The 25472-nt window shown below is 36.8% G+C and overlaps 1 protein-coding gene across 1 annotated transcript in view; it reads right to left on the reverse strand.

Annotated features, from left to right (window-relative positions):
• LOC127418501 (kelch domain-containing protein 8B-like) overlaps nt 1-25472 on the reverse strand; it is a 181438-nt gene that overhangs the window by 11269 nt on the left and 144697 nt on the right. Inside the window, exon 3 of the mRNA XM_051659095.1 lies at nt 22775-22999. Coding sequence (XP_051515055.1) covers nt 22775-22999 — 225 coding nt within the window. The remainder of the gene's footprint in view (nt 1-22774; nt 23000-25472) is intronic.

A 25472-nucleotide genomic window follows, 5' to 3' on the forward strand; every position in this document is an offset into this window, starting at 1 on the left:
TCATGAGGATGAGAAATACTCAGCAGTAAACCAACTCAAGGCCCCTGACTGCGAGCACAATCTGTGTAGTTGATCTGAGGTCTGTCTAGGAGGAGACACTTCCAGCACTGTCACAGTCTTTAACCCTGTTTAACCCTGTCTCATTACACTTTAAGGGGTAATATAATGAGACATTTAAATTTCCTTTATCTTTTGAAATAAAACAGAGATGTAAAACACTTTAAAAAATATTTTGTCAGATAACCTTGAAATGTATTTCATGCGGTAATATCGAAATTTACTCAGTTTATTCAAGTCAAAATTATAACCCAACATGACTAATTTAACTGAAACAATTTACGTTAAACCAACGCGAGTCATTTTCAGTGTTAGATCCAGTAGAAATAGATCCTTAAGGTAACAATTTCATGTTACCACTTTTTACATTCAGTCCAAAAAGACTTAATGAAAACTTAATGACCTCAAACAGATGAATATATTAATATAAGACCAATTTAGTGTTTAGCAACTTGGCCCATACAGTGAGGTAAGTTTAAGAGATTTTGCTGTGTAGCTCCTGCCACTCTACACAGTAAACATTTTTGTGAGGTAACCTAAAAAATGTGCTTCATATGGTAACATCTAAATTAACTGGTTTTGTCTAAGTCAAAAAAATTATTTTACCTGACTACATCAACCTGAAAAACTAGGTTACGCCAACAAAAGTGTTATGGGTTTGATCAAGTAGACAATTGCAGGTTACCACTTTTGTTTTGTGTGCATATCCTTCCAAAGGATTCCGACATTAGGAAACAGAGACTGAGTTTGCAGTTTCATTTAACAAGATCCTTGATAATTTCAGTCTGATTCTAACAGTTTGATTAGCACATTTAAGCACGACATGATTTGTGAACCTGTTACAATGTAATGGAGACTTTGCTGTTGTTATTAACGAATGTGGCAGTGCAAACTTATATTGTAAACAATAAATCTCACAAGGCATACTTATTTTACATGCAAAGAAGGTGTTTACATTGAAATCTTAAAAGCACAGAAGCAAGAACGACACTTATAATTCTAAGGGTCAGAGAGGGGGTGAAAAATGGTCACGGAAATCTAAATTATGATGTTTTTCATGCATAAACACCTATTTTTAAAATCGACTTGTTGATGCCTTATCCAGTGTTTCCCCACCCTGTTCCACGAGCAGGGTTGTGGAGTAATGGAATACATGTAACGGGATTACGTATTTAAAATACAAAATATAAGTACCTGTATTCCACTACAGTTACAATTTAAATCATTGGTAATTAGAATACAGTTACACTCAAAAAGTATTTTGATTACTGAAGAGATTACTTTGCATTTTATTGTCATTTGTTTCATTTAATATTTAATCCTTTCAGATGGAAAACATTTATACATATAAATGATGTGATCCAAAGTGCATTTGAACAGCGGTGAAACACTTTCTTATGATGTGTGACATTCATACGAGCAGACAGAGAAGTAAGTTTGAAGTAAGTTTAGAGCAGAAGAAATAGAAATAAACCTTGTGTAAATTGTCAGCTTTACGCTAAGATAAAATGCTATTTCTAGTCATTTTACATGCACATGTTACCAGGCACGATCATATTTTTTTATCAAGAAAATTCACATTGGATCATCATTTCATTTCTTTCTAGTAAGACCTTTGATATTAGGGCAAAAATCTTATTCTTGATAATAATTTTTGTATTGTTTTCCTGTAAAAATATCTAAAAATCCTTAAAACAAGATCAATTTGATTGATCTTGTTTTAGAAACAACACTGCATAAGATATTTAGGTTTTTCAGAGAATGTATTTTTAACATGTGTATTTTGTCTTACTGTACTGGCAGAGTTTTTATAGTCAAAACAAGTGAAAAAAATCTACCAGTGCTGAAGAAGTAATCCAAAGTATTTAGAATACGTTACTGACCTTGAGTAATCTAACGGAATACATTACAAATTACATTTTACAGCATGTATTCTGTAATCTGTAGTGGAATACATTTCAAAAGTAACCCTCCCAACCCTGTCCACAAGGCACACCAACACTACACAGTATAGAACTTAAAGACCTGAAATGGATGTGTCAGATCAAGGACACATCCAAAATGTGTACAAAATACTCATTTTACATGCAAAGAAGGTGTTTACATTGAAATATTTAAAGCACAGAAGCAAGAATGACACTTATAATTCTAAGGGTCAGAGAGGGGGTGAAAAATGGTCACGAAAATCTAAATTATGATGTTTTTTGGTACAATAAATCTTACATTCGTCCACATTATAAGTGGACCTTGGGGAAACATAGTATAGGATATGACCCTTTTATTAGGCATTACTGGCTTCTTATCTTTGGTGGATCATGTCTTTCATCGACACAAATGTTTATTTGGGAGTTTAATAGACCTATACTGAAAAAAATATATATTTTAGCATATTTTTAAGATTTACACATTTCAGTTTCATAACTAAATTCCATCAAATTGAACTGCATAATCTTTAACAAAATTAAATTAATAAAACTTTTTTTTTAAAATTTTATTAAAGTTTAAGCAGTTTAATTAAAAAACATTTGTTATGAAATTGAAATTCATAAATCTTAAATGTATTTAGAGTGTACATAGAACTGATCAACTGTATTATTTGATTTATACACACAATACAACAGCAGGATCCAGACTCTTTGAATAAAAGAAAAAATAAATTTGAGACTACAGAGACACAAATATTAATAATACGATTGTAATACGATAATAAAAGATCAAAGATGGGGAAAAAAGGTTTCTCTCCCTCTTTATGCCTGTGCCTTCTCTCTAACATACACATACACACACACACACACACACACACACACACACACAACAACAACAACAACAAGGCAAAGCGTGCAAGTAGTTAATGAAGTGTAGAGACCCCAGTGTGACCGGTAAAACAGTTTTTTAGGAGAAGCGAGAGAAGCGAGAATCTCAATAGGTACAGGAAAGCTCATTGTAACAGAATGCAGCACACTCATAATGTGAATGCAAGGCAGATTCAGACAGGAAAAGATTTGGAGGGAGGGAAGAAAAGAGAAACAGTTAAGCTGCTACAATTTCCAGCTCCTACTGCCCTTTCTGAAATCGTGAGATAAATTGTTTGAAATTGCCAGTGACTCTAGGGTGACAGGAGTGTAAGTGTTTGTCTCTCTCACTCAATGTGTATCATGTGTGTGGAGAGAAGCGAATGGAGCAGAAATAGGGCGAGAGGTCATAGATAACACTATCACACTCACGGTTTATTTAGCATGTGTGCACAGTGATGGTGGCTCTCTCTTTGAGACGAATATACTAAACAGTGGCACAACTGTGTGTGAAATTTCAGCTCAAACACCAGAGTCTGGGGGCCTGGGTAGCTCAGTGAGTAAAGACGCTGACTACCATCCCTGGAGTCGCGAGTTTGAATCCAGGGTGTGCTAAGTGACTCCAGCCAGGTCTCCTAAGCAACCAAATTGGCCCGGTTGCTAGGGAGGGTATAGTCACATAGGGTAACCTCCTAGTGGTCGCTATAATGTGGTTCGCTCTCAGTGGGGCACGTGGTGAGTTGTGCGTGGATGCCGTGGAGAATAGCGTGGGTCTCCACACACGCGATGTCTCCGTGGTAACGCGCTCAACAAGTCACGTAATAAGATGCATGGATTGACAGTCTCAGATGTGGAGGCAACTGAGATTCATCCTCCGCCACCAGGATTGAGGTGAGTCACTACGCCACCACGAGGACTTAGAGCGCATTGGGAATTGGACATTCCAAATTGGGGAGAAAAAAACACCAGAGTCTTTTTCACTAACCCACAATCCAGTTTAAGCTGTTGTAATTTGTGCTGGTTTAGTGTTGGGCCATGTGTATTTTAATTAGGAGATTTCTTTAGTGCAAAAAAACTATTTTTAGGGATTCCTGTGTAAATAAATTTTATGCCACCTACACTACCGGTCAAAAGTTTTGAAACACTTGACTGAAATTTTTCTTATGATCTTAAAAATCTTTTGATCTGAAGGCATATGCTTAAATGTTTGAAATTAGTTTTGTAGATAAAAATATAATTGTAGCAACATATTTATTTAATTATAAAAATAAATGTAATAAAATTGGACCAAATAATAAAGAAAAGCAGCCAATAAGTGCCCAACATAGATGGAAACTCCTTCAATACTGTTTAAAAAGCATCCCAGGGTGATACCTCAAGAAGTTGGTTGAGAAAATGTCAAGAGTACATGTCTGCAAATTCTAGGCTTTGAAGATGCTAAAATATATCACAGTTTTGATTTATTTTGGATTTAGTTTAGTCACAACATAATTTCCATAGTTCCATTTATGTTATTCCATAGTTTTGATGACTTTACTTTTATTCTAAAATGTGAAAAAAAAAATAAAATATATATATATATATATATATATATATATATATATATATATATATATATATATATATAATAAAGAATGAGTAAGTGTTTCAAAACTTTTGACCGGTAGTGTATGTTCTGCATTAACGGGACAGTTCACCCAAAAAAGTCACCCTCATGTCGTTCCAAACCTGTATGAATTTCTTTCATGCGTGTTCATGTAAGAACTTGGTGTTGTTTAGCGGAAAAACACACATGTGAGCCACAGTGAATGCACCCATTAATGTGCAACAGATATCAAGATTTATTCTGAAAAATGGCTTAAATTTTAGGGCTGTTTCTCACCAAATCTGAAAGCAAAAATCATATGCCTCAGAAGACTTGGAATATGATGCCTGAATCATATGGACAATTTTCAAGATAATTCTGGGTCATTTATTAAGCTTTAAAATGAGTCACTATCCACTGCTATTGTATTAATGGTCAAAATCTGGACCACTAATTACTAATTAAGTTTAATCTTTGTTTAAACACTGACCCTTAAAACTTTAAAAGTTTAATCATTTTAAACATGACTTGCACACAAGTAAGTAATATTGGCATTATATTCATGCTGTTTAGCCGGAGGGGAACTGGCCCCCACAGTGAGCCTGGTTTCTCCCAAGGTTATTTTTCTCCATTAACCAACATCTTATGGTGTTCCTTGCCACAGTCGCCTTCGGCTTGCTTATTATTTACTTATTTATTTTTATACATAATTTACAATCATATTTTAATCAAATTCCACAACGATGACTCTAAGACTTTATAGATATTACAGTTTCATTTTCTGTTAATGCATGATTTTCTGTAAAGCTGCTTTGAAATGATTGTGAAAATGTTGTGAAAAGTGCTATACAAATAAAAAAGACTTGACTGGAAAAAATGACTTAATTAGGGTGCTTTCACACTAGCACTTTTGGTGGGTACATGGATTCAAATGATGTCAAAGTTTGGTTCGTTCTGATGATGTGAAAGCTTTTTTTCTGAGCACCCGCAAACCACACCCAAGTCCGCTTGAAAAGCGGGTCTGGGGTATGGTTCATGTGAACTCCAGTACAGATCATGGCTGATATGAACGCAATCGTACCAAATTGTGGAAGTGAACCACTTGTGATGATGTATAATTCACATCTTTGCAGGCTCCCGATCGCAAATATTATGGTATAATGCATTTCTCATACCTGCTTGTGTCCAAATACACCGCCTTCAGACAGCAGCTCACATTCTTCACATCTCTTGCAATGCATTCACTGGCTCGTGGCAAACTTTAACATTCATCACATCCGTGGCAGACAAACACAAGTGTCGTTCTGTGCATGTAAAGTTTTGGTGGTAAATCCAAAGAGATGAATACTTAAATAACAGTGAAGCTGATGTCTTCTTGAGTTGTTACCTAGTTACAGTGGTAAACAGCTGCCGCTTGTACTCACATTGATGACACAATCGGACCGCAGTTCAGACCCAAAAAATATGATGTGAACACAGACCAGTGCGGGCAGGGGGAGGGGGAAGAAACAAACTTGGTTTCAGTCCAAGCAATCGAACCAAGTGTGAAAGCACGCTTAGAGAACTCTGCTGTAGATAAACTTAAGACAATGAAAATCTATTCCTTTCTTACCTTGAAGAACACTGCAATTACAGAGATGAACAAAGAAAGAACTTATGCAGGAGTCATATATGATAGTCTAAATCAAGTCTACAAAGCACTGCACTTTTTCTTTGAACTTCCACTCTGAATTACCTGTCTGTTTGCCCGCCTGTCTGTCTGTCTGTCTGTCGAGCTGTCACTTGTTATTGAACCAGACATGCACACAGCACCACTTCTCACTGTAGCTAAAGAGCAGGAGGTGTTGGGTGAGTGACAGTTCTGCAGGCTCAGAACAATAACCCAGCTGGAGATGAGAACCTGTGTTTATTTAAAGCCCTCAAATCAATCATCTCTCACACACACACACACACATACACACAAAAGAATGTGCACACAAGCACATACATCTTATCTAAGCTTTGACATATTTACACATCATTGTGAGTTGTCAATCTGTCTGTTTGTCTGTCTATCTATCTTTCTATTTATCTATGCGCCACAGAGACAGGGTTCAGGGAAAATTTCAGGGAAATCAGCCTGTGAATGGCTTATACACTAAAAAAAAAAGTTAAATTAACTGATTTAATTAAGTCAAAAAATATTGTTTAAATTACTTAAGTCAACATGAATACATTAGGTTACAGCAAAAAAAAAAAAAAAAAAAAAAAAAAATCATTTTAAAGGGTTAGATCAAGCAGAAATGGCTCCTTAAGGTAACAGCTGTGCATACCCACTTTTTTTACAGTGCAGTTGTCTCTGCATATTAAGCTGGGACAGGAGAAAGTACCTTAATATCGAAAAACTATACAAAGTGTTTTTGACTTACAGACTATACTTGCCGCAAACGTATCAAATAAAGCACAATGGAAAGAAAGTGGCATTTTAATCTCCATGGAAGTCATTGTGAATCACACATCCACACACAGGTATATCTCTGATATTCCTCTGCACACTCATGGGCCGAGATGCTCTCTGAAATTGATTAGAGCAGATCAATGAGCTAATCAACAAGAGCTTTACACTTTATCAGTCAGTCTGATGCTGCAGAGTGCAGAGGAGAGCATGTGGAGTTTGTGTTAGACAGAGCCGCTGGTCTAGATGGCCCTTGTGAGGCATGAGAGCAGAAGAGAGAGTTGAAATAAGCAGAGATGACAGGAGTGTGTAAAGGCTTCGATATACTTCGATAGAAGTTCTTCTTCGTTCTTCGTTCAGGGGTAAAAAGAAGTTCTAAACTGCCGACCAACGGTATACTGTTTCCGAACATTCAGACACACACCACACCGCTGTGGGAGGCATTTAGAAGTACATTTAAATATGTGGACGCTACATGTAAAACCTTAAAAATGTGTTATCAATGACTTTATGCCTCATTCTATGAGTAGAATTCACATGAGGTCAGTAAAAGAAGCTGTTTTAACCACTCGATGATTATTTAAAGTAATACATATGCAGTAGAAAATGTTTCATTTGTTTACAATATGAATTCATGATGCTAATGCACTAACATGCTACACACGGCCATAATATGCGCAAGTTACACTCTGTTATTGTAATTTATGTTAATAAATAATAATAAAAAAAACATTACTGCATTAAATAACCATCCTTTATTTAGGAGCAATGCCGTTGCGTTATCTACATGTGCTTTTTCTTTAACAGAAATATATAGGCTATATTACTGTCAGGAATTCAAGCCACACAAGTTGTAGTTAGTGAAACCAAGTGCGAGAGTGTCTACTAAGATTCACAGGATTTACAGGGTTTACACAGTGAGATCAATGGTACAGGTGATATCACACAGAAGAGAAGCTTCACAAACTGAAGAAGAGGTAACAGGCAAAACAGCAGAGTAAGCACTAAACAGATATCGATGAAGATCAAGAGCAAATACAGACAGGTAAATAAACACTGCGAGTCCTTTGTGTGAGACTTGACAGTGATGTGGCGTGAAGGTGAGTTATTTATGCAGGCAGTGATAAGCGAGTGAACTGAATGCTGGTGTGGTGAATTAGAAATCGGGTGATGAGGAGCGGAGAGCTGAGGGAGGTGCAGAGCCCGAGGAAGGTGTGACAATGACAAAGTTTTCACACATACATGAGTTCACTGGAAAAACAGCACAGGCACCGCCGATGAATTCAGATATTGACCCTTTGTTTCTTTCGATGGTCTGAAATCCTCAGGGGTAAAATGTTCACTGCACACCCTCCAATATTTGAGAGAATATAGGGGTGTACTGATATCCAGGTTCAGCACGATAAGCCAGAGCTTAATTCGCTCATGATCATGTTGTAGGGCTTTACTGGTTGTTTAGATCAGTGTTACTATCAGAAATAATTGATAATTATTTCTTTAGTTATAAATTAATATTTAAATTAATTAATTGAATCTTAACTCATTAAAACCTCATATGGGGCTCCAGTAAATGTAGTGTGCTACGTTTAGGAGCGGGTTTGGTTATTAGCAATAATTAATAATTATCAAAGATAATTATTAATTATTAAAATCAATAGAACATTGATGAGAATCAATGTTAGCTTTTTTAAATCCTTTAAATCAACAATTATCAAAGATAATCGTTAATTGTTAACATCGATGAAACATTAATTAAAATTAACACTAGCTTATTGATCATTCAAATTCAACAATCATCAAAGATAATTATCAAAAATCAATAGAATATTAATAAGGATTAATATTGATGGGGCACCACCCTGGAATCAGGGACTAATAACCAAATAATATAACAGTCTCAATATTAGATTGTTTTCTTAGGAAAATCGACATCCGAAGAATAACGATTTTTGGAAAAATCAATGAATGAAGGTTTGAATCCGAGCACTGACATCCCGTCAGCATGACACAGGCGTATGCAAAACAAACCAAAACACTTCTCTTTGTAATATAAACAAAAGTTTATTTATGCAGTAATATCAATTAATAATTAATACAATGCAGTCAATAAACTTCCGACTTACAACTACAAACTAAACAGTGATATGATTAGATATGGAAATCAAAATAATCCTATAACACATAAGGTGTGTGTGTGACAGTGTGTGTGTGTGTGTGTGAGAGCGAGTGTGTGTGTGTGTGTGTGTGTAAGGAGGGACGCGCACAAAATGGCAGACGTGACTCTCGTGGAGAGTATGTCACGCGAGACTTCCGGCCAGAGAATATGGCCGCGAATGTGGGCGGAGAGAAACCAGTCAATGGTAGCTTAGGGACAAAGCTGAGCTTTATCACGAAGCTATCTACTAGCCAAAAATGTGTGCGAGAATGTTTGTGATGGGTCGTGTGTGTGTGTGTGTGTGTTAGTATAAGAGAGAGAGAGAATTAAGTGACGGCCCCAAAGCCGATTTCGCGATCGTGGGAGAGAAAGCAACTGTTAGTTTATCACTCAGAAACGCGGTGGACGGCTCGTAAACTGTCCCGCGGTCTTTGATTCTTTAATGGATAAACTCAGTTTGCCGGTCTCACCCGCGATGGCGGAAATGCACAACAGTCCAATGTGGTTGGACTACAATACAGCAAATCAAATTTGTGATAATTAATACCCTGAGTATTAATAATGAGCGGACATGGCAGTCCGTAAACTGTACAAGCAATAACCTTGATACACAAGAATAACACACTATAATATTCTATCTCTGCCCAGACGTAAACCTCTTACTTGAATCGCATGAGGACAGAATGTGTGTTCATCTGTCCTTTAACTCAGACTCGGTTCCTCGAGGCTCGGGTGATGACGGGAGGCCGTTTCCTTGCTCTGTCGGTGGGCAGTACGGCTGCTGATTCTCGGCGGGCTGGCGGAGAAATCAGCGACGTCAACTTGATTGAAGATGGAAGAGAAATCTTTTATCTCTTCACTTCTGCAGGCAAACGGATGAAGATGCGGATTGCTCGGCGGTCTCCTTCGGATCCGTTAGAGTGTTCGGTGGAACACAGAGTAATCTCAACTCGTCCAGCGAGATGGAGATTGTATGGCCACAGTTTCAAGTCGGACATTACTTCCTTGTGCCACTAGGCTGCACCTGAGAGCAGCGATGAGCTGCGTCTACGCACGGCGAGCAAAGTTGCTGGAAGCAAATCCCGGAAGCATTTCAGAGGTATTTCAACTCCTGATGATGTCATGGTTGAGGTGCGTTCTGTCGTGTGCCTCATCCAACAGGAGCTGAGAGTTCAATCCTTTAGTGAGCAAGGCTTCATGGGATTTGTAGTCTGTTTTGGACTCCCTTTGTTTGATTTTGGCGCGGTTTTTATCAGTAAGATTTATGACTTGTTATGTGGGGGCCTGAGTTAGGTTTTACGACTGTGTTAAGCCTGCCTTTGTCTTCTATCTGAATACATGAGGCCCAACAATGTATAGGCAATCGATGAAAAGTTTATATCCCGGGTTTCTGAAGGTTGAAGCATCCAGGATACACACACCAAATGATCGTTTTGAACAATACACTCATACAAATACAAATCTACAGCAAAGACAATTGAACTTCTGTACAGCGCTGCTCCTCTTGTAAACAATGACGTGCTTCCTGACTCCTCCACGTGACGCGTGACCTTACCAACGAGCTTACGTCATCCCTCTCATGAGTGCGCGTCACAGAGATGTACGGAAGCGAACATTTATAGTTAAAAAGTATATAAGTATTGTTTTGTTTCTAAAAATAATCAATCGTTTGGGTTCAGAAGAACTTTATTTGTCGACTGGAGTCCTGTGGATTATTTTGATGCACCCTAAATATGCATTCACTTACATTGTATAAAGGAAGAGGCCTGAAATGAAATCCTAAAAATCTTAAATTCTGTTTTGATGAAGAAAGAAACTCAGATACATCTTGGATGGCCTGAGGGTGAGTAAATTATCAGCAAATTTTCATTTTTGGGTGAACTATTCCTTTAAGCTGGGATCAAAGAAAGTATTTTAACACTGAAGAAGTTACACACCTCAATTAACAATTGCACATAACCACTTTTTACAGTGTCAATAAATTACCCAGCTCTCTACTGTCTAACAAGTACATTTAGGAGTAATCACTGTTTAAAGTTTTGATGTTTTGGGGACTGTTTTCCTCATGTTTTACTAATTAAAAACCACTCCTTACAAGCTATACATTCAACAACACTTGCCTCTTGAGTCACTGAATACAGATATCTGACAGCTATAGGTCACTATAATGTCTGCAGAGGCACTAAACCCAAAACTAGATAGTCCTTAAGGAATATAATGAAATATTTATTGTTAAATGTTAGAGAAAAATACTATGCGGGCATTTTCAGCCCCTCGTCTTGAAATATCTGCTGAAAAAAGTAGTAACCTGCAGATGTTACTTAACAAGCTATTTCTACCTGATCTAATGCTTAAGATAAGCTTTGTTGGTGTAACCTAATGTATTCATGTTGATTCAGCGATGTTACAGTAAATAATTTTTCTGACTTTAATCAAAACCCACTTAATTTAGATATTACCAAATTCTTTGGGTTACAATTTTCTTTTTCTGTGTGTGACATTTTTGCCACATTTAACGCCTTGGTTAATTTCTGACCTTGGCATGCTGTAATTGTTAAAACCTTTAGGGAGGAAATTCACATTAAAAGCTTCAAACACAAACCTTGTCTGTACAATGTAACTGTGTGTAAGTCTGAGGAATCCAACATTGTTCCAAACGCCACACTCATTTATGCATGCATGCCCAGAGAACACAAGCTGACAATGGCAGCCGTCACACATAATGAGTGAATACACTGTGCCTGCGTGCCACAGGACACAGCAGCTAAGGTAATGAGCCTCAGTGTTTGGAAGAGTTGTGAGAGGCAGCAATGCTCAACATGTGCTTTGTGTCTATACAAACACCATCTGCTGATTTGTGTACAGCTAATCCTTAGTGGTTTATCAAATAGGTGCCCTCTCATTAAAGGAGTAGTTCACCCAAAAATGAAAATGTATTTATCTGCTCACCCTAATGTCGCCCTCATATTTAAAGGGATAGTTCACCCAAAAATGAAAATTCTCTAATTATTTACTCACCATCATGATATCCTAGATGTGTATGACTTTCTTTTTTTCACCAGAACATATTTGAAGAAAAATAGAAAAATATCTCAGCTCAGCAGGTCCTTAAAATGCAAGTGGATGGTGATCAGACCTTTGAAGCTCCAAAAAGAACAGGCAGTCAGCATAAACATCATCCAAACTACTCCAGCAGTCAAATTAATGTCTTATAAAGAGAAACAATCGCTTTTGGTGCTAAAAAGATCAATATATAAGTACTTTTTAAATATAAATCAGTCAGCAGCAGTATATGTGTGTGATGTAATCACGAGAATGCTGAGTTTACGTGGTCTCTCGTGTGGCGAATTCATGTTGTTACGGACGTAATCTCACGTTCTTCTCTCGGTTGAGACATCCAGGATAAGCACACAAATGCACCATTGTAAGTAAAGAAACAGACACAACTGCAGATCTAAACCAAAACCAGTGAAGCTTCTGAACAGCTTTCCTCCTACTCGGCTGTAAACAGTGCTGCTCTTCCGGGTGTCTCGGATGTGCGTCAGTTCTTGCATGAACATGCCAACGCTATTACGTCACACGCGCATACCACATAAGTGATGCGTTATAGATAAAATTAAATTAAATATTTATCTTTTCTCACCAAAAGTGATCATTTCTCTTTATAAAACATTGATTTAACAGCTGGAGTATGGATGACTTTGTGCTGACTTGCTGATCTTTTTGGAGCTTCAAAGGTCTAATCACCATACACTTGCATTTTAAGGACCTACTGAGGTCCTTAAAATATTATTCTATATTTCTTCAAATGTGATCAACAGAAGAAAGAAAGTCATACACACCTGGGATATCATGATGAGCGAATTTACATTTTTGGGTGAACTAACCCTTTAAGAAGCCTGGTGGGGTACAACAGCATCCTATGATGACAGTTCAAAATGGGTTTTTTTTGCACCGGCTTGGCAGTTTCATCATTAGAGGACGCATGACGCAAAAGAAAAAAGGCTTTCATTTGACACAGTGGATGTTCTCTCCTCAATAACTCACAGTCAAACTATAAAAGTCAGAGGCAAGATCAGCCATATTACATTTCCCAGAGGGTATTGAAGAATCATTTTCAGTCATATTGTAAAGGATGCAACTAGAGTCCAGTGATATTACAGTGCGATATCAGTAATGCTGCATCATCATAATCCAGGGCCATTAGCTGATGGGACACATTTAGCACAGTAACTCAATTACTGGTGCTCCATGCCCTCTGCTTTCATTTCCTGGCTGTGTGATTAACTGTATGTTTCCTGCTTGATGCCAGCAGTCTCTTAGCTGCAGTGGGACGACAACTTATTGTAATTCTTGTGCTTTCATTTTTATCTACCCTTTTGCAATTGAGGGAAATAATTAAAAAAAGTTTATTGTGTTATCTCAAAAACATTTTTTTTCTTTTTTTTTTTTTTTCAGTTCTGTGAAAATATGTTCACAAAATCACTCAAGTATTTCTCTTGATGAGCAGTGATTGCATTCTTTTCATTTAGCAAAACTTCTCAAATACAAAAAGGCATATGCATATTTACAGTTGCAGGAAGAAAATTTCTCCTAACCATTGTGCAGGTTTGATCCGCAATTACAGGAAACATTCGGTGGAGGTATACCCAGCGGAAAATTTTATTGCTCAGAGGTTGCTCTTTCATAGCTCAGGAGACATAAAGGGAGATCTCAGATATCTCATATATCTCCCGTATCTCCTAAAATTCCTCAGGAGTAATAAAACTAAGATTACTTTGGTAATTTTCTTAAGATAACAATCAGAGAAAGCAAAAGTTTCCACGTAAACTTTATGTTATATCACTGCTTTCTAGGAGACACAGTTGAGATATTAAAACGATTTAATTTGAAAATGTTCTTTCCTATTGGTTTTTCTCCCAAAGAAGTGTTACCCAGTTTACAAAACATTTGCACTCTGAATGTGCTCAATAAAGACATGAAAACATACAATAATTTGTGTATTCATTGTTTATGCAGATTGCGCATGTCTATTATTGTGACATACTTGAAGATCTCATTAAATTTTATGACTAATTATGCAAATCTACGTGGTAAATCCAAGAGTTCACATACTTTTTCCTGCAACAGTAGATACAACTTTAACTGCAGCTATGTTGCTTCACAATGTTGTTATTATGTATTAACATCTCTAATTAATGCATGCTGAAAATTCATTCAAGCTTTAACATGTAAATACAACTGCACTTGTATTGAAATGTGCCCTGTATGTTGAGCAATTACCGAGTCATCTCAAACATTACAGCCACAGCAGTACATCAATACATAATGTCTCAATATGCATGCTAACAAACTAGAGTTGATTGTCTTGAGGTTGCAACATAATTGCATGATTAATGATGCTGAAGTAGACTGAACAAGAAAACAGTTAGCAAACATAAGCAAAGGATGAAAGAATGAAGAAAGATGCTATAGAATGGTAAAAAAAAGAGTGGTTAAAAAAAAAAAAAATGACATGAAGGTATTAGATGTGACAGCACAGGAAGGAGCCAAAGAAAATGAGATAGTAAATGACATGAAGGGAATAATAGTAAAGAAATGTGGAGAGACAGACAGGCACAACGAGTATTTGAGAAAGGTGTTTGATTATGCACGACGATGAGCATATACTGTATCTGCAAAAATTGCAAAGGCACTTTGCACACACTCTCACTTACTGTAGCTCTGACTGATAGAAAGAAAAGAGACAGAGATCTCAAGCCCTGCACATAAATGCTGGCAGATGGACAAAACAGCTGGCCAAAGGACAGAGGACAATCTTAAGTCATGGCCGGCAATCCTTTAGTGCCCCCTTTCATTTGTATTCATTTCGGAAATGTTCTTAATTGATTTGACATGTTTCAAACAGTTTTAAACATTAATGAGCAAATGCATTACAGTACTTCTCTAATGATAAATGATATATTGTACCACACAAAATTTAAAGACCAATTTATTTTACTTTTAAACTTGAGTTCTGTGGCTTTTAGTCAATGTCTGTTGGTTTTCAAGCCATTTATATGCTACTCAATATCTTTCTCTTCAGGGAAAACAGAGCAAAAATACTGATGAGTCATCTTGCACTACACAGATTTTTTTTTCCAATCAAATGCTTTCTAGAATGAGAATGTCCCCATAATACCATCTGCAACCGACTAACAAGTAGCAAATCATAATTCATGGTCATGATGTAACTAAAGCCTATTGGCAATTTAACAAGGGACAAGCCTTTCGATATGTCCTTCCCAAACTTTCTGGTTCAGTAGGAAATACACAGGAAAGAAAACTGCGCTTGTCAAGCAATTTCATCCGGTCTTAAAACCCTGAGGGAAAAACAGTGAGAAATCTCTAAGCTTGGTTGCTCTTAACAATAACAAAGTATTGCTTTGATATTAAACTTAAAAGCCATTTGTAAACCTGAGTTCATAATGCAGCATGACAAATCCCTATAAACTAAACATGAAATAAGTGTCATAAATATTTCATTATTCTGCATGTGCTGAAGTGGAATTCATTGAAAATAATTGCTTATGAGTGTCTGGAAAAAGAAATGTCAGGAAAATCATCTGTGTGCACTGTGAGCACAGCCTCAGTCTTTAAACTGCCTGATATTATGCAGATAAAAAATATCATCCTTCTCTTCAGATAAGCATGTATAATTTGTGTAATATATAGAAGCACAGTTTCAGAGTTTTATGTGTGACGTATTGGGCACTCAAATTTCATTGTTCCCCAGACTCTGTGTTTCAGGCGATGGGGCAGTCATCAATATATAAACACTTAAAAAATTAGGTCCTAACCAGTGTTATGATCACCAGACAAGTTTTTTTAAGGGGATGGAAGTCGGCTGGAGCGCCTCCATTTCAGGAGTGGTGCTCGGAGATGGGGAGGGTGGTGGCTCTCGAAGAAGGGTCATCTAGAGGACTGGGGAATTTGGATTTGCTTTTTCGGAAATGGGGCATTATATTTGGTGTTCTTGGAAGGATCTTGGCGTGGGGCAGTGGAGAGCGAGGTGTAGTTATTAATGTGTGATATATATATATATATATAACAAAGTTTACTATCGCCAGTTTTGAACCAAAACTAAAGATGTCCAATCACAAATTAATCGCTCATCTGAGTCGGTCCTTTAAAATGAATTGGTCACACATGATAGGAAAGAAGTGTGAATTGGTTTGCGATTCAGTCTGAATGACTCAAAGTTTGCGCACGCACTGCTGAATCATTTGTGCATGCTCTCACTTGCCAACAAGCTCATGGTGTATTTTATAACACAGAAAATAAAGATAACGCTGGTTGCAGTGCATCTACAATCAATGGAAATGAAACCTGCAAATACATCCTATCATTTGCCAGTGATGTCTTTATAAAGTTCAACACATTTGCAGCTTGTCAACGACTTCTGCAGGTAAATACATTTCCAACCAAAAGAGTATCAAAACACGTATTAGCCTACATGAAAACACATAAATATTACCATGGGATTACCATGTTTTTTGGACATGTACCATTACCTGGAGACACAGTGTTAATACAGTGGTAGGCTATATGAATATGGTAATCATATTGCAAAGTACCATGGTATTTTTTTAGTTACGTTGAAGCACCATGTAAATACAATAGTATATGAATATGGTAGTCATATATCAATTTACCCCTAACCCTACCCCTAAACCTAACCCTCACAAAAAACTTTCTGCATTTTTACATTTTCAATAAAACATTGTTTAGTATGTTTTTTTAAGCGATTTGAATTATGGGGACACTAGAAATGTCCTCATAAACCACATTTATAGCATAATACCCTTGTAATTACCAGTTTGTAACCTACAAAAAAAGTCCTCGTAAACCACTTAAACCTGCCCACACATACACACACACACACACACACACACACACACAGCTATGGTGCAGCTATCATTATGAGGACTCGCCATAGAAATTTGGCCTCTGGTGATATATCCTGTAATTCTGTCTAGCTGCTGTATTTCTGTATTGTATAGATGAATATATGGATGAATACTATACTGTATGTACATAGAGTTTTTATACAGGAATGTGCAAATTAAATTATGTTTAAATGGGTATGGGTTTGTTGAGGTAGTAGTCTAAATCTGAAAAATAAAATGTAAAAATTTCGATTTTTTTATACTCTGCGTATATACAGTATACTAGTCATCTATATATTCATCTAGTAGTGTAACTTGCTACTTTCTCTGATGTGTAGCTTTTAGCTTAGCTTAACAAATTGTTCTGTTGAATAGTTTGTAGCTTAGCTTGCTACATTTTTTGAGTAGCTTGCCCAACACTGAGTTTAACTAATATTTTTGTTGAGTAGTTGACGGCTTAGACAGCTAAATTTTTTGAGTAGCTTTCCCAAAACTGAATTTAAGATGCATATTCACAACTGAGTTTCTTGAAATGAATTAATAAATGGTGTTCTAAAACATTCCAATTTGTATGCTTCTGAGCAACCATCTAAATCTAAAAGAGAGCAGTGGAATAGACAAACAGAGACTCTCACTCTGATGATTCCTTTCTAACAAGCCCCTTCTTGGCCTTTTAAGCAGCACTGCTCTGATGATACTTGAGGGAGATATTCCCTCCTAAGTTCCACCATAGATGACTAAGAGAAATCTTACTTTATCCAGCTCTCATAATTGAACAGATGTGCTTCTGGCAAGACAAGACTCCCAGGTAAAATGAACAGATATCACAATCAGGTCATCAACTTGTTGTTTCTCATTCTGCTGCTGAGAAAATAACAACTGTGCAGAAACACAGAGGCTAGGTTGAGCATGGAATACTAACTTTCTACTTACTGAATACTGCACAGTATACTCAGTATATTGCCGCAAAACTCTACAGTAATAGGTAAAGTGATAATGGAATTAGTGATTGCCACTTACACAAGGAGGACTTGCGCTATCCTACATTAAACACACACACACACACACACACACACACACACACACACACACACACACACATGTTGGTGCAGCTATCATTATGTGGACTCGCCATAGACAATGATTTTTATACTGTACGAACTATAGATTCTATCCCCTAACCCTACCCCTAACCTAACCCCTAAGCAATTTGAATTATGGGGACACTAGAAATGTCCTCATAAACCACATTTATAGCATAATACCCTTGTAATTACCAGTTTGTAACCTAACAAAAGTCCTCGTAAACCACTTAAACCTGCCCACACACACACCCACACACACACACACACACTATATCTATAGCCCTGTGCACACGTAATCTTTCTTTCACATACTCGCAGTCCCAATATCAGGGTTCACAAGGCTTCCATTAACTCTACAAACTGCGGCAAGGACAGGTCGTTAAAATGCAAATGCATCTGATTAAAACGTAAAATCGAGCAGTTACAACCTGTCCTGTGCGATTCAACCCTCCCCTCTCCATTCTACCTGCCGTAATCTTACAGCACACTCTTGCTGTCCCAAATAGAAGGTGATTTATTTCAACCTTGGCTCCTCCAATTCTTCTCCATTTAAAAAGCCAGATATCTCATTAAAAAGCACATAGGAGCCAAATAGGTGCTTGATGTTTAAACATCCAGCAACGTTCATTCTATCCTTTTTTTATTCATTTCTTTGCCTTAGTGTAGTGGATGGAGGCAGTGGTGTAGAAGAGGTTTAAGATAGACTGTCAGGAATATGACTTGAGTGAGAGTGAGTGAGAATGACCCCCATATCAAGAAGAAAAATCAGATATTCTGTACTTGAGTCAGTCTAAGTGTCTGAGAATCATGGCTGCTTTTCAAGAGTGGGGAAGCACTGATGTAACTTTTCAATGGCAAAATGTGCAAAGATCTATTGTTTTTATTTTGGTTAATGCTTCTCAAACTTCTACTAAAATGTGAAATTATTTAAAAGCATAGTTTACCTTAAGGGATTCACTTTTTTTCCATGTAATACCAAATGAGTTGGTAGGTAGAATGTTATTCTCAGTCACCATTCACTTTTATTGCATGATAAAAAGATGCAATGAAAGTGAATGATGACTGAGGATAACATCTCCTTTTTTTTTTTTTTTTACACAGAAAAGAGAAAGTCAGGTTTAGAAAAACATTCCAAAAAATTAAATGATAGCATTTTAATTTTTTGGGTGAACTATTCCAATATAGACAAAAAACTGACAATAACATATATATATATATATATATATATATATATATATATATATATATATATATATATATATATATATATAATAAAATTCAATGTTATTATTTTTAACAAAAACTAAAGCAAAAACTAAATGAAGACTTGCATAACAGGAAAAACTGAAACTAATCAAAAATGCATTTTCATGACTCCAAAACTAAAATTAAAATGACCACAAAATATTTATTGATTTTTGTTTATAATAATGCAATTTTAAACTTTTACAACTACACACACACACACACACACACACACACACACACACACACGTAGACCACATGCCAACCACAGACGTTTTAATGACATTTACAACAAATTTGCGGAGATTCTCAAGGCGGGACACATGGAATTCGTGTTGAAGTAATGATGGGAATTCATTGAAAAATATGTGTTAAGGACTATAGGTCATAGCAGTTGCTTAGCATTATTTCTGGTTAGTCTAGTTAAATGAGGGTATGATTTGGTGAACTAAATTGACTGCTGTGAAGTATTAGTTATATGGTGCGTTCTGAATTTTGACTCTATGCAAAACTGTATTGCAAAATGACTGATCTGGGGCCCTATAATGAAATCTTGATCTTTGTTTTTAAGTGATATTTCTATGAGCAATTTTACTGTACTTATCATTCTCAAAATGTGGCCCCCCTCTGAAATTCCACATACAACCCCACCCCCCCAAGTATTTCATCCTGGCATCGACTCTGTCAGAACTGCTACACAAACACACACATATTAGCTAGCAAATGGAAAGGGAATAAGAAAGGATAGCGTCAGGAGATAAAAAAAACAACACGTAGCCTTTTGATAAGGGCCAGTGGTCTGTGGGGATTTTTTGACAGAGCACTCTTATTTTTGTTAGTGCAATTAAAAGCTCCTTGACTGGTACCTCTGGGATGGGGAAAATATGGCTCAAACAAGGCAGGGAATTACACTTTAATTAAATGCCAAACAGACTGGAGAACAGTGGGAGAAAACCAACACAGAAGAGCAAATATGTTGGATCAATATCACTGTTGAATCAGTGTGGATGTTGGATCAATATGTTCAGCAAAAGATATGAATGGATATGATGTTTCTCTCAGTGCCACAGTGGCCCCAAGAAGTATTTGGACACTTGAACCACAAAATGTATGAAAGCCACTGACATTAAAATAAATGCACACTTGGTTTGATATTTGCACAAAGACAGACAGCATAAGCACTCATTTCAAGCAAAACACTCCACAAAAAAGAGGTTTGTTGGGTTTAAAATGATAAAACAATATATACTGCATACAGTTCAAAATTAAGACAAAAGTATTTGGACACTTTATGATTGTCAAATGTTAGTGGAATATGTCTTTAATGAGCTGAATTACACCTGTGGATACTCTGCATGGACACCTGTGTGAACTTAAGGGGAAATAACTTCATACATCTACTAAAATCACATTGACACATGTAGCTTTAAAGGCATAAAAAAAAAAAAAAGGCTTCTAAAAGTGAATTGAGTTCTAGCATCTTTTGTTTGTAGATCCCACTTTGTCTGTGATATTTTGCTCTCGATGCAATAACATTTTTAAGTGAGATTTAAGTGCACAAAAGGGCCACTGAATATGAGACCCACCATAGAAATTACCATGACTTAAGGACAGGCTAGCATTTTTTGTCTACTGCAAGACATTTTATTTTTGTGCAGGTAGCCAGTACATTTTCAATGGCTCATAAACTCTCTCCCAACTTGACCTGTCAGAATAATGTACACCTGATATTCCTGGATTCTCTGTACACTGCATCCATTCTTACAGTGCTCAGGAGGAGGTGAATAAATTGTCACTGTGCCTTTGTTGATTTCCCCCAACATGGGAATGGATTAAAAATATGCATTCTATAAAACCAGTGGACTGACTAAGCAATTTCACAAGAGCCACACATCTTCAAGTGGTCACTTGGGAGTGAATACTGTTATACTGGAGAACTGCTCCCTGCTATGCAGCAGTGAAATGGAGAGAGAAAGAGAAACAAATATATTTGCACCCTCAAGTGCTGTACGTACAGTGAACACAACAACATATCAATCTTTCCCTTGACCATCTCATATTGAGGATGAAAAGATTAAAGCTGAGCCTCAGAGAGAGGAGGTTTAGCTCTCAACCATTGCAACAGAGCAACAGAGACAGAATGAGAGAGAGAGAGAGCGAACAAATTAACCTGTTTCACAAAGGTTGATGTCATTCATGTCTGTGTTTTATTGACAAATTACATTTTAAGCAATAGTATTAGGGCTGTCAATCACTGGAAAGTGTAAATGAGTAAATTATATGATATGGTGTTGAATTAATAAATAAACGATTCACAAACAATTGCATCACTTTCCAAAAGTTTACAGGAATCCATTTTTAAATCGGGTTTGCGTAAAGTAGACGCCAAGGTAGGGGGGCGTTCTCACAGGACATGTTCTCGCATTCCATTTGCGCTACTTTATAAGGGAATAGTTCACCCAAAAATGCAAATCCTATACTCAGCATCATGTAATTGAAGTATGACTCTAATGTGGAACACAGAAGTAACAATTTTAATGAATATTCTGGTCCATCTTTTCATTACAATGGTAGTTCATTGGAGCTCACTAGAAAGCTTCAAAAAAACACCCAAAAGTATAATAAAAGTAATCCATGCAGCTTGTGTGTCATATTATCAATTCTTTTGAAGGCATACAATAGGTTTGGGGAGAAACAACCTGAAATTTCATTCCTTTTGAGTGAAAATCTTGACTTGATCTCGATTTAAGCACTAACCATCGCAAGTTCCTAAATGAACACTCAAGCTACTGTGAATGAGCTTCTCTCATAGTGCTTGTGATAGTGCGTATAATACTTCTGGGTGTATTTTTTAAGCCTAAAAGTGATTCACTATCAACTGCCATTGTATTGAGAAGATGGACCGGGATATTGATTAAAAATAATCTTTTTGCTTTCTGCAAAATATATAAAATCATACTGGTTTGGAAATACATGAGGGATAGTAAATTCATTTTTCATTTTTCATTTTTAGCTGAACTATTCCTTTAATTGTTTCTTCATTTGCATCAGATGGACATCTTGCCATTGCATCACATCTCATTGTTTTTGCCCAAGGAATACTAATGGAATTTTTATCATAATTTGGAACCATTCCTAAGTGGGATCAACCAAAAATCCTCTAAGAATCAAGTTAGACTCCACAGGATAAACTGAAATATCTGATATTATTTTTTTCTCCCATGTTCATTTTTAAACAGAATTTCAGTGTATCCAGTAGGACTAGGAGGATTCTTGTTTGATCCCATTTGAATGAAATGCCACAAGCATTCCTTTAGGATTTTCTTACAAGGGCAGTTATATTCATTACTCTAACAATGAAAAATGGCTTTGAGCTGACATTTCAATATTCACATTTCGTTTGTGTATTGTTTTGTCAATAAGGATTTGTTTAAATGGATTTAGGAAGATAGTGAAATTGATTACTGAGAAAGAGAGTGTTCAATACGCTCACCCTGCTCACAATCGAATTCCTCCACAGTGGAGACGAAGTGAGGTCTGGAGTAGAAGTTGTGTGGTCCGGGCTGCTGGAGACCCCCCAGGCTGAAGAACGCCCTGTCAGTTGCAGCACAGCAGGAGAAGGCTCTGCGGCTGGGGATACACGGGTACCGTGTCCAGCTCTTCATCTCCAGGTCAAAGGCCTCGAATGCGGTCACTGGCAGCCTGCCCTGACGCCCACCTGTTGGACACAGGGGAAGTGAAACAAGGGTTAGAGGAGTGTTGGGAAAGATTGAGCTGGAGTGAAAGGAGAGTGTGTGTGTGTGGGTGGTGTCCCTCTGATAGGACTCACTCCGTGTGTCAAGTCTGTCCCTGCTGGGAGTTAGTGTGTATGCGATTATCACATGTCATGGCTCACTGAAAACACTTTGGTCTCCTCAGACAAGCTGACAGCCTATTCCATTATTAGTTCTCTGACACACACACACACACACGCATATAACAGCACACATACATACATGCATGCAAAAACACAGGCAAGGGCGTAGCAGCCGCGGGGGAACCACAAAATGTGATTTTTGTCCCCTGCACTTTTTCAAGCTAAACCTATACTGAGTCCAAATGGTGGATTTATATACAGTATTCTTTGCATCTTGTTACTTTGGGCTGATTGAGCGACCATCCAGCCAATCACAGGTGAGTTTCATGAGCCGAAACAACCCTTACGTAATAGGCTGTTAGTCAGACAGTCTAATCAATGCAGCTCCATTCATTTCTACAAAGCTGCTTTCAACAATGCTCATTTATCCATGTTTTTTATCAGCATTGATGTTGACCTAAATTATTAATCTAGAGATTAGGAACACACAAATGAGAGTTATTTAAAGGCATATAATTCTTGATTGGCAGCATTACGTGAAATGCACTGCAGAAAAACTAAAACAAAGGACAATCCTTCTTTTAAGCATATATTGTAAGTGGAGTTTATATCAGCGCATGAGTCTTCATTAAGTTATGCTTTTTACAATATGCAGCTCGGCTTTGTTTGATGGCTTGTGGCCATTCATGCCACACAGCCAGGTCAATCAAGGTGTGGATGGAGGACCACCGGATCAAGACCCTGTCATGGCCAGCCCAATCTCCAGACCTGAACCCCATTGAAAACCTCTGGAATGTGATCAAGAGGAAGATGGATGGTCACAAGCCATCAAACAAAGCCGAGCTGCTTGAATTTTTGCTCCAGGAGTGGCATAATGTCACCCAACAGCAATGTGAAAGTATTGGTATTGGTAGAGAGCATGCAAAGACACATAAAAGCTGTGATTGAAAATCAGAGTTATTCCACCAAATATTGATTTCTGAACTCTTCCTAAGTTAAAACATTAGTATTGTGTTGTTTATAAATGAATATGAACTTGATTTCTTTGCATTATTCGAGGTCTGAAAAAACTGCATCTTTTTTGTTATTTTGACCAGTTGTCATTTTCTGCAAATAAATGCTCTAAATGACAATATTTTTATTTGTAAGTTGGGAGAAATGTTTTCAGTACTTTATAGAATAAAACAAAAATGTTCATTTAACTCAAACACATACCTATCAATAATAAATCCAGAGAAACTGATAATTTTGCAGTGGTCTCTTAATGTTTTCCAGAGCTGTATGTATACATGCTTTTTTATACATGAAAATGTACGGACGTTATTGAAACTCATTATAATTATTATAAGACTATTATTGTTGTCTTTTGATAAAAGTCATTCTCAGCAGCTCATAAACTGTAGTGAAATGATAGATCTGCTTTGTTCTTTAATGCTTAAAACCTCTACTAAAGTCTCTTTGTAGATCTATTGACATAAAAATTGTAAAGGATTAAAATCTTCTTTTGATCATTGATTCAGTGACTAACTGATTTCACACGAGACACTCATTTGTCACCACCTTCTGGCATCACCAGAAATGGTCACTGAATCATTAAATGGATCTGAACGAATTTTGGTGAACGTAGTCAAAACACTTGAGCCAATTGGATACATTTAAATCCCACAATGCACAAGCACAGAGAAAAAAATAAAATTGTGCACATGTACAATTAGTCATTATTGATTAAATAATTTATTCAGGACCAGCTTGTGCTCAGTCTTTTATTGTCATGTGTGAAATAGAAGCAAGTGCTCCACAAGATGCCCTTTTATTTTTGCAGTTAATTTTTCAAAATTTTGCAATTATTTTGCAATACTTGAATCTTTAAAATACTACAAGTATTAAAAGTAAATAATACGTATATATTAATATAATACTAAAATCATACTTATATATTAATAAATTGCACTGTAAGTGTTGGGTCTGTGCGAGCCACCTACTCACAGCTGTGTCTCCCCCACTTTTAAAATGACTGCTATGCACCACAACACAGGCATGCACATACAAACGCAAGCACAGGGTTGGGCGGTAATGGAAAACGTAACGGTGTTGCATATACAGAATACAAAAACGAAGTAACTGTATTCAGCACCCGTTATGTTTCAGACACCTGCATTCAGAATACAGTTACTTTATACAATTTTGTTAGAATACTTTTAGAATACTTCTCTCATAACGAACACAAACAGGGCGGATGTGAAAGAAAAAATTATTGTCAATCAAGTAAGAAACAGTTTTTCTAAACAGTGCACAAGCGCATGCTACACACTCGCTCTCTCCTCCTTTTAGATCA

The sequence above is a fragment of the Myxocyprinus asiaticus genome, chromosome 28, assembly GCF_019703515.2.
Source record: "Myxocyprinus asiaticus isolate MX2 ecotype Aquarium Trade chromosome 28, UBuf_Myxa_2, whole genome shotgun sequence".
Taxonomy (NCBI): Eukaryota; Metazoa; Chordata; class Actinopteri; order Cypriniformes; family Catostomidae; genus Myxocyprinus; species Myxocyprinus asiaticus.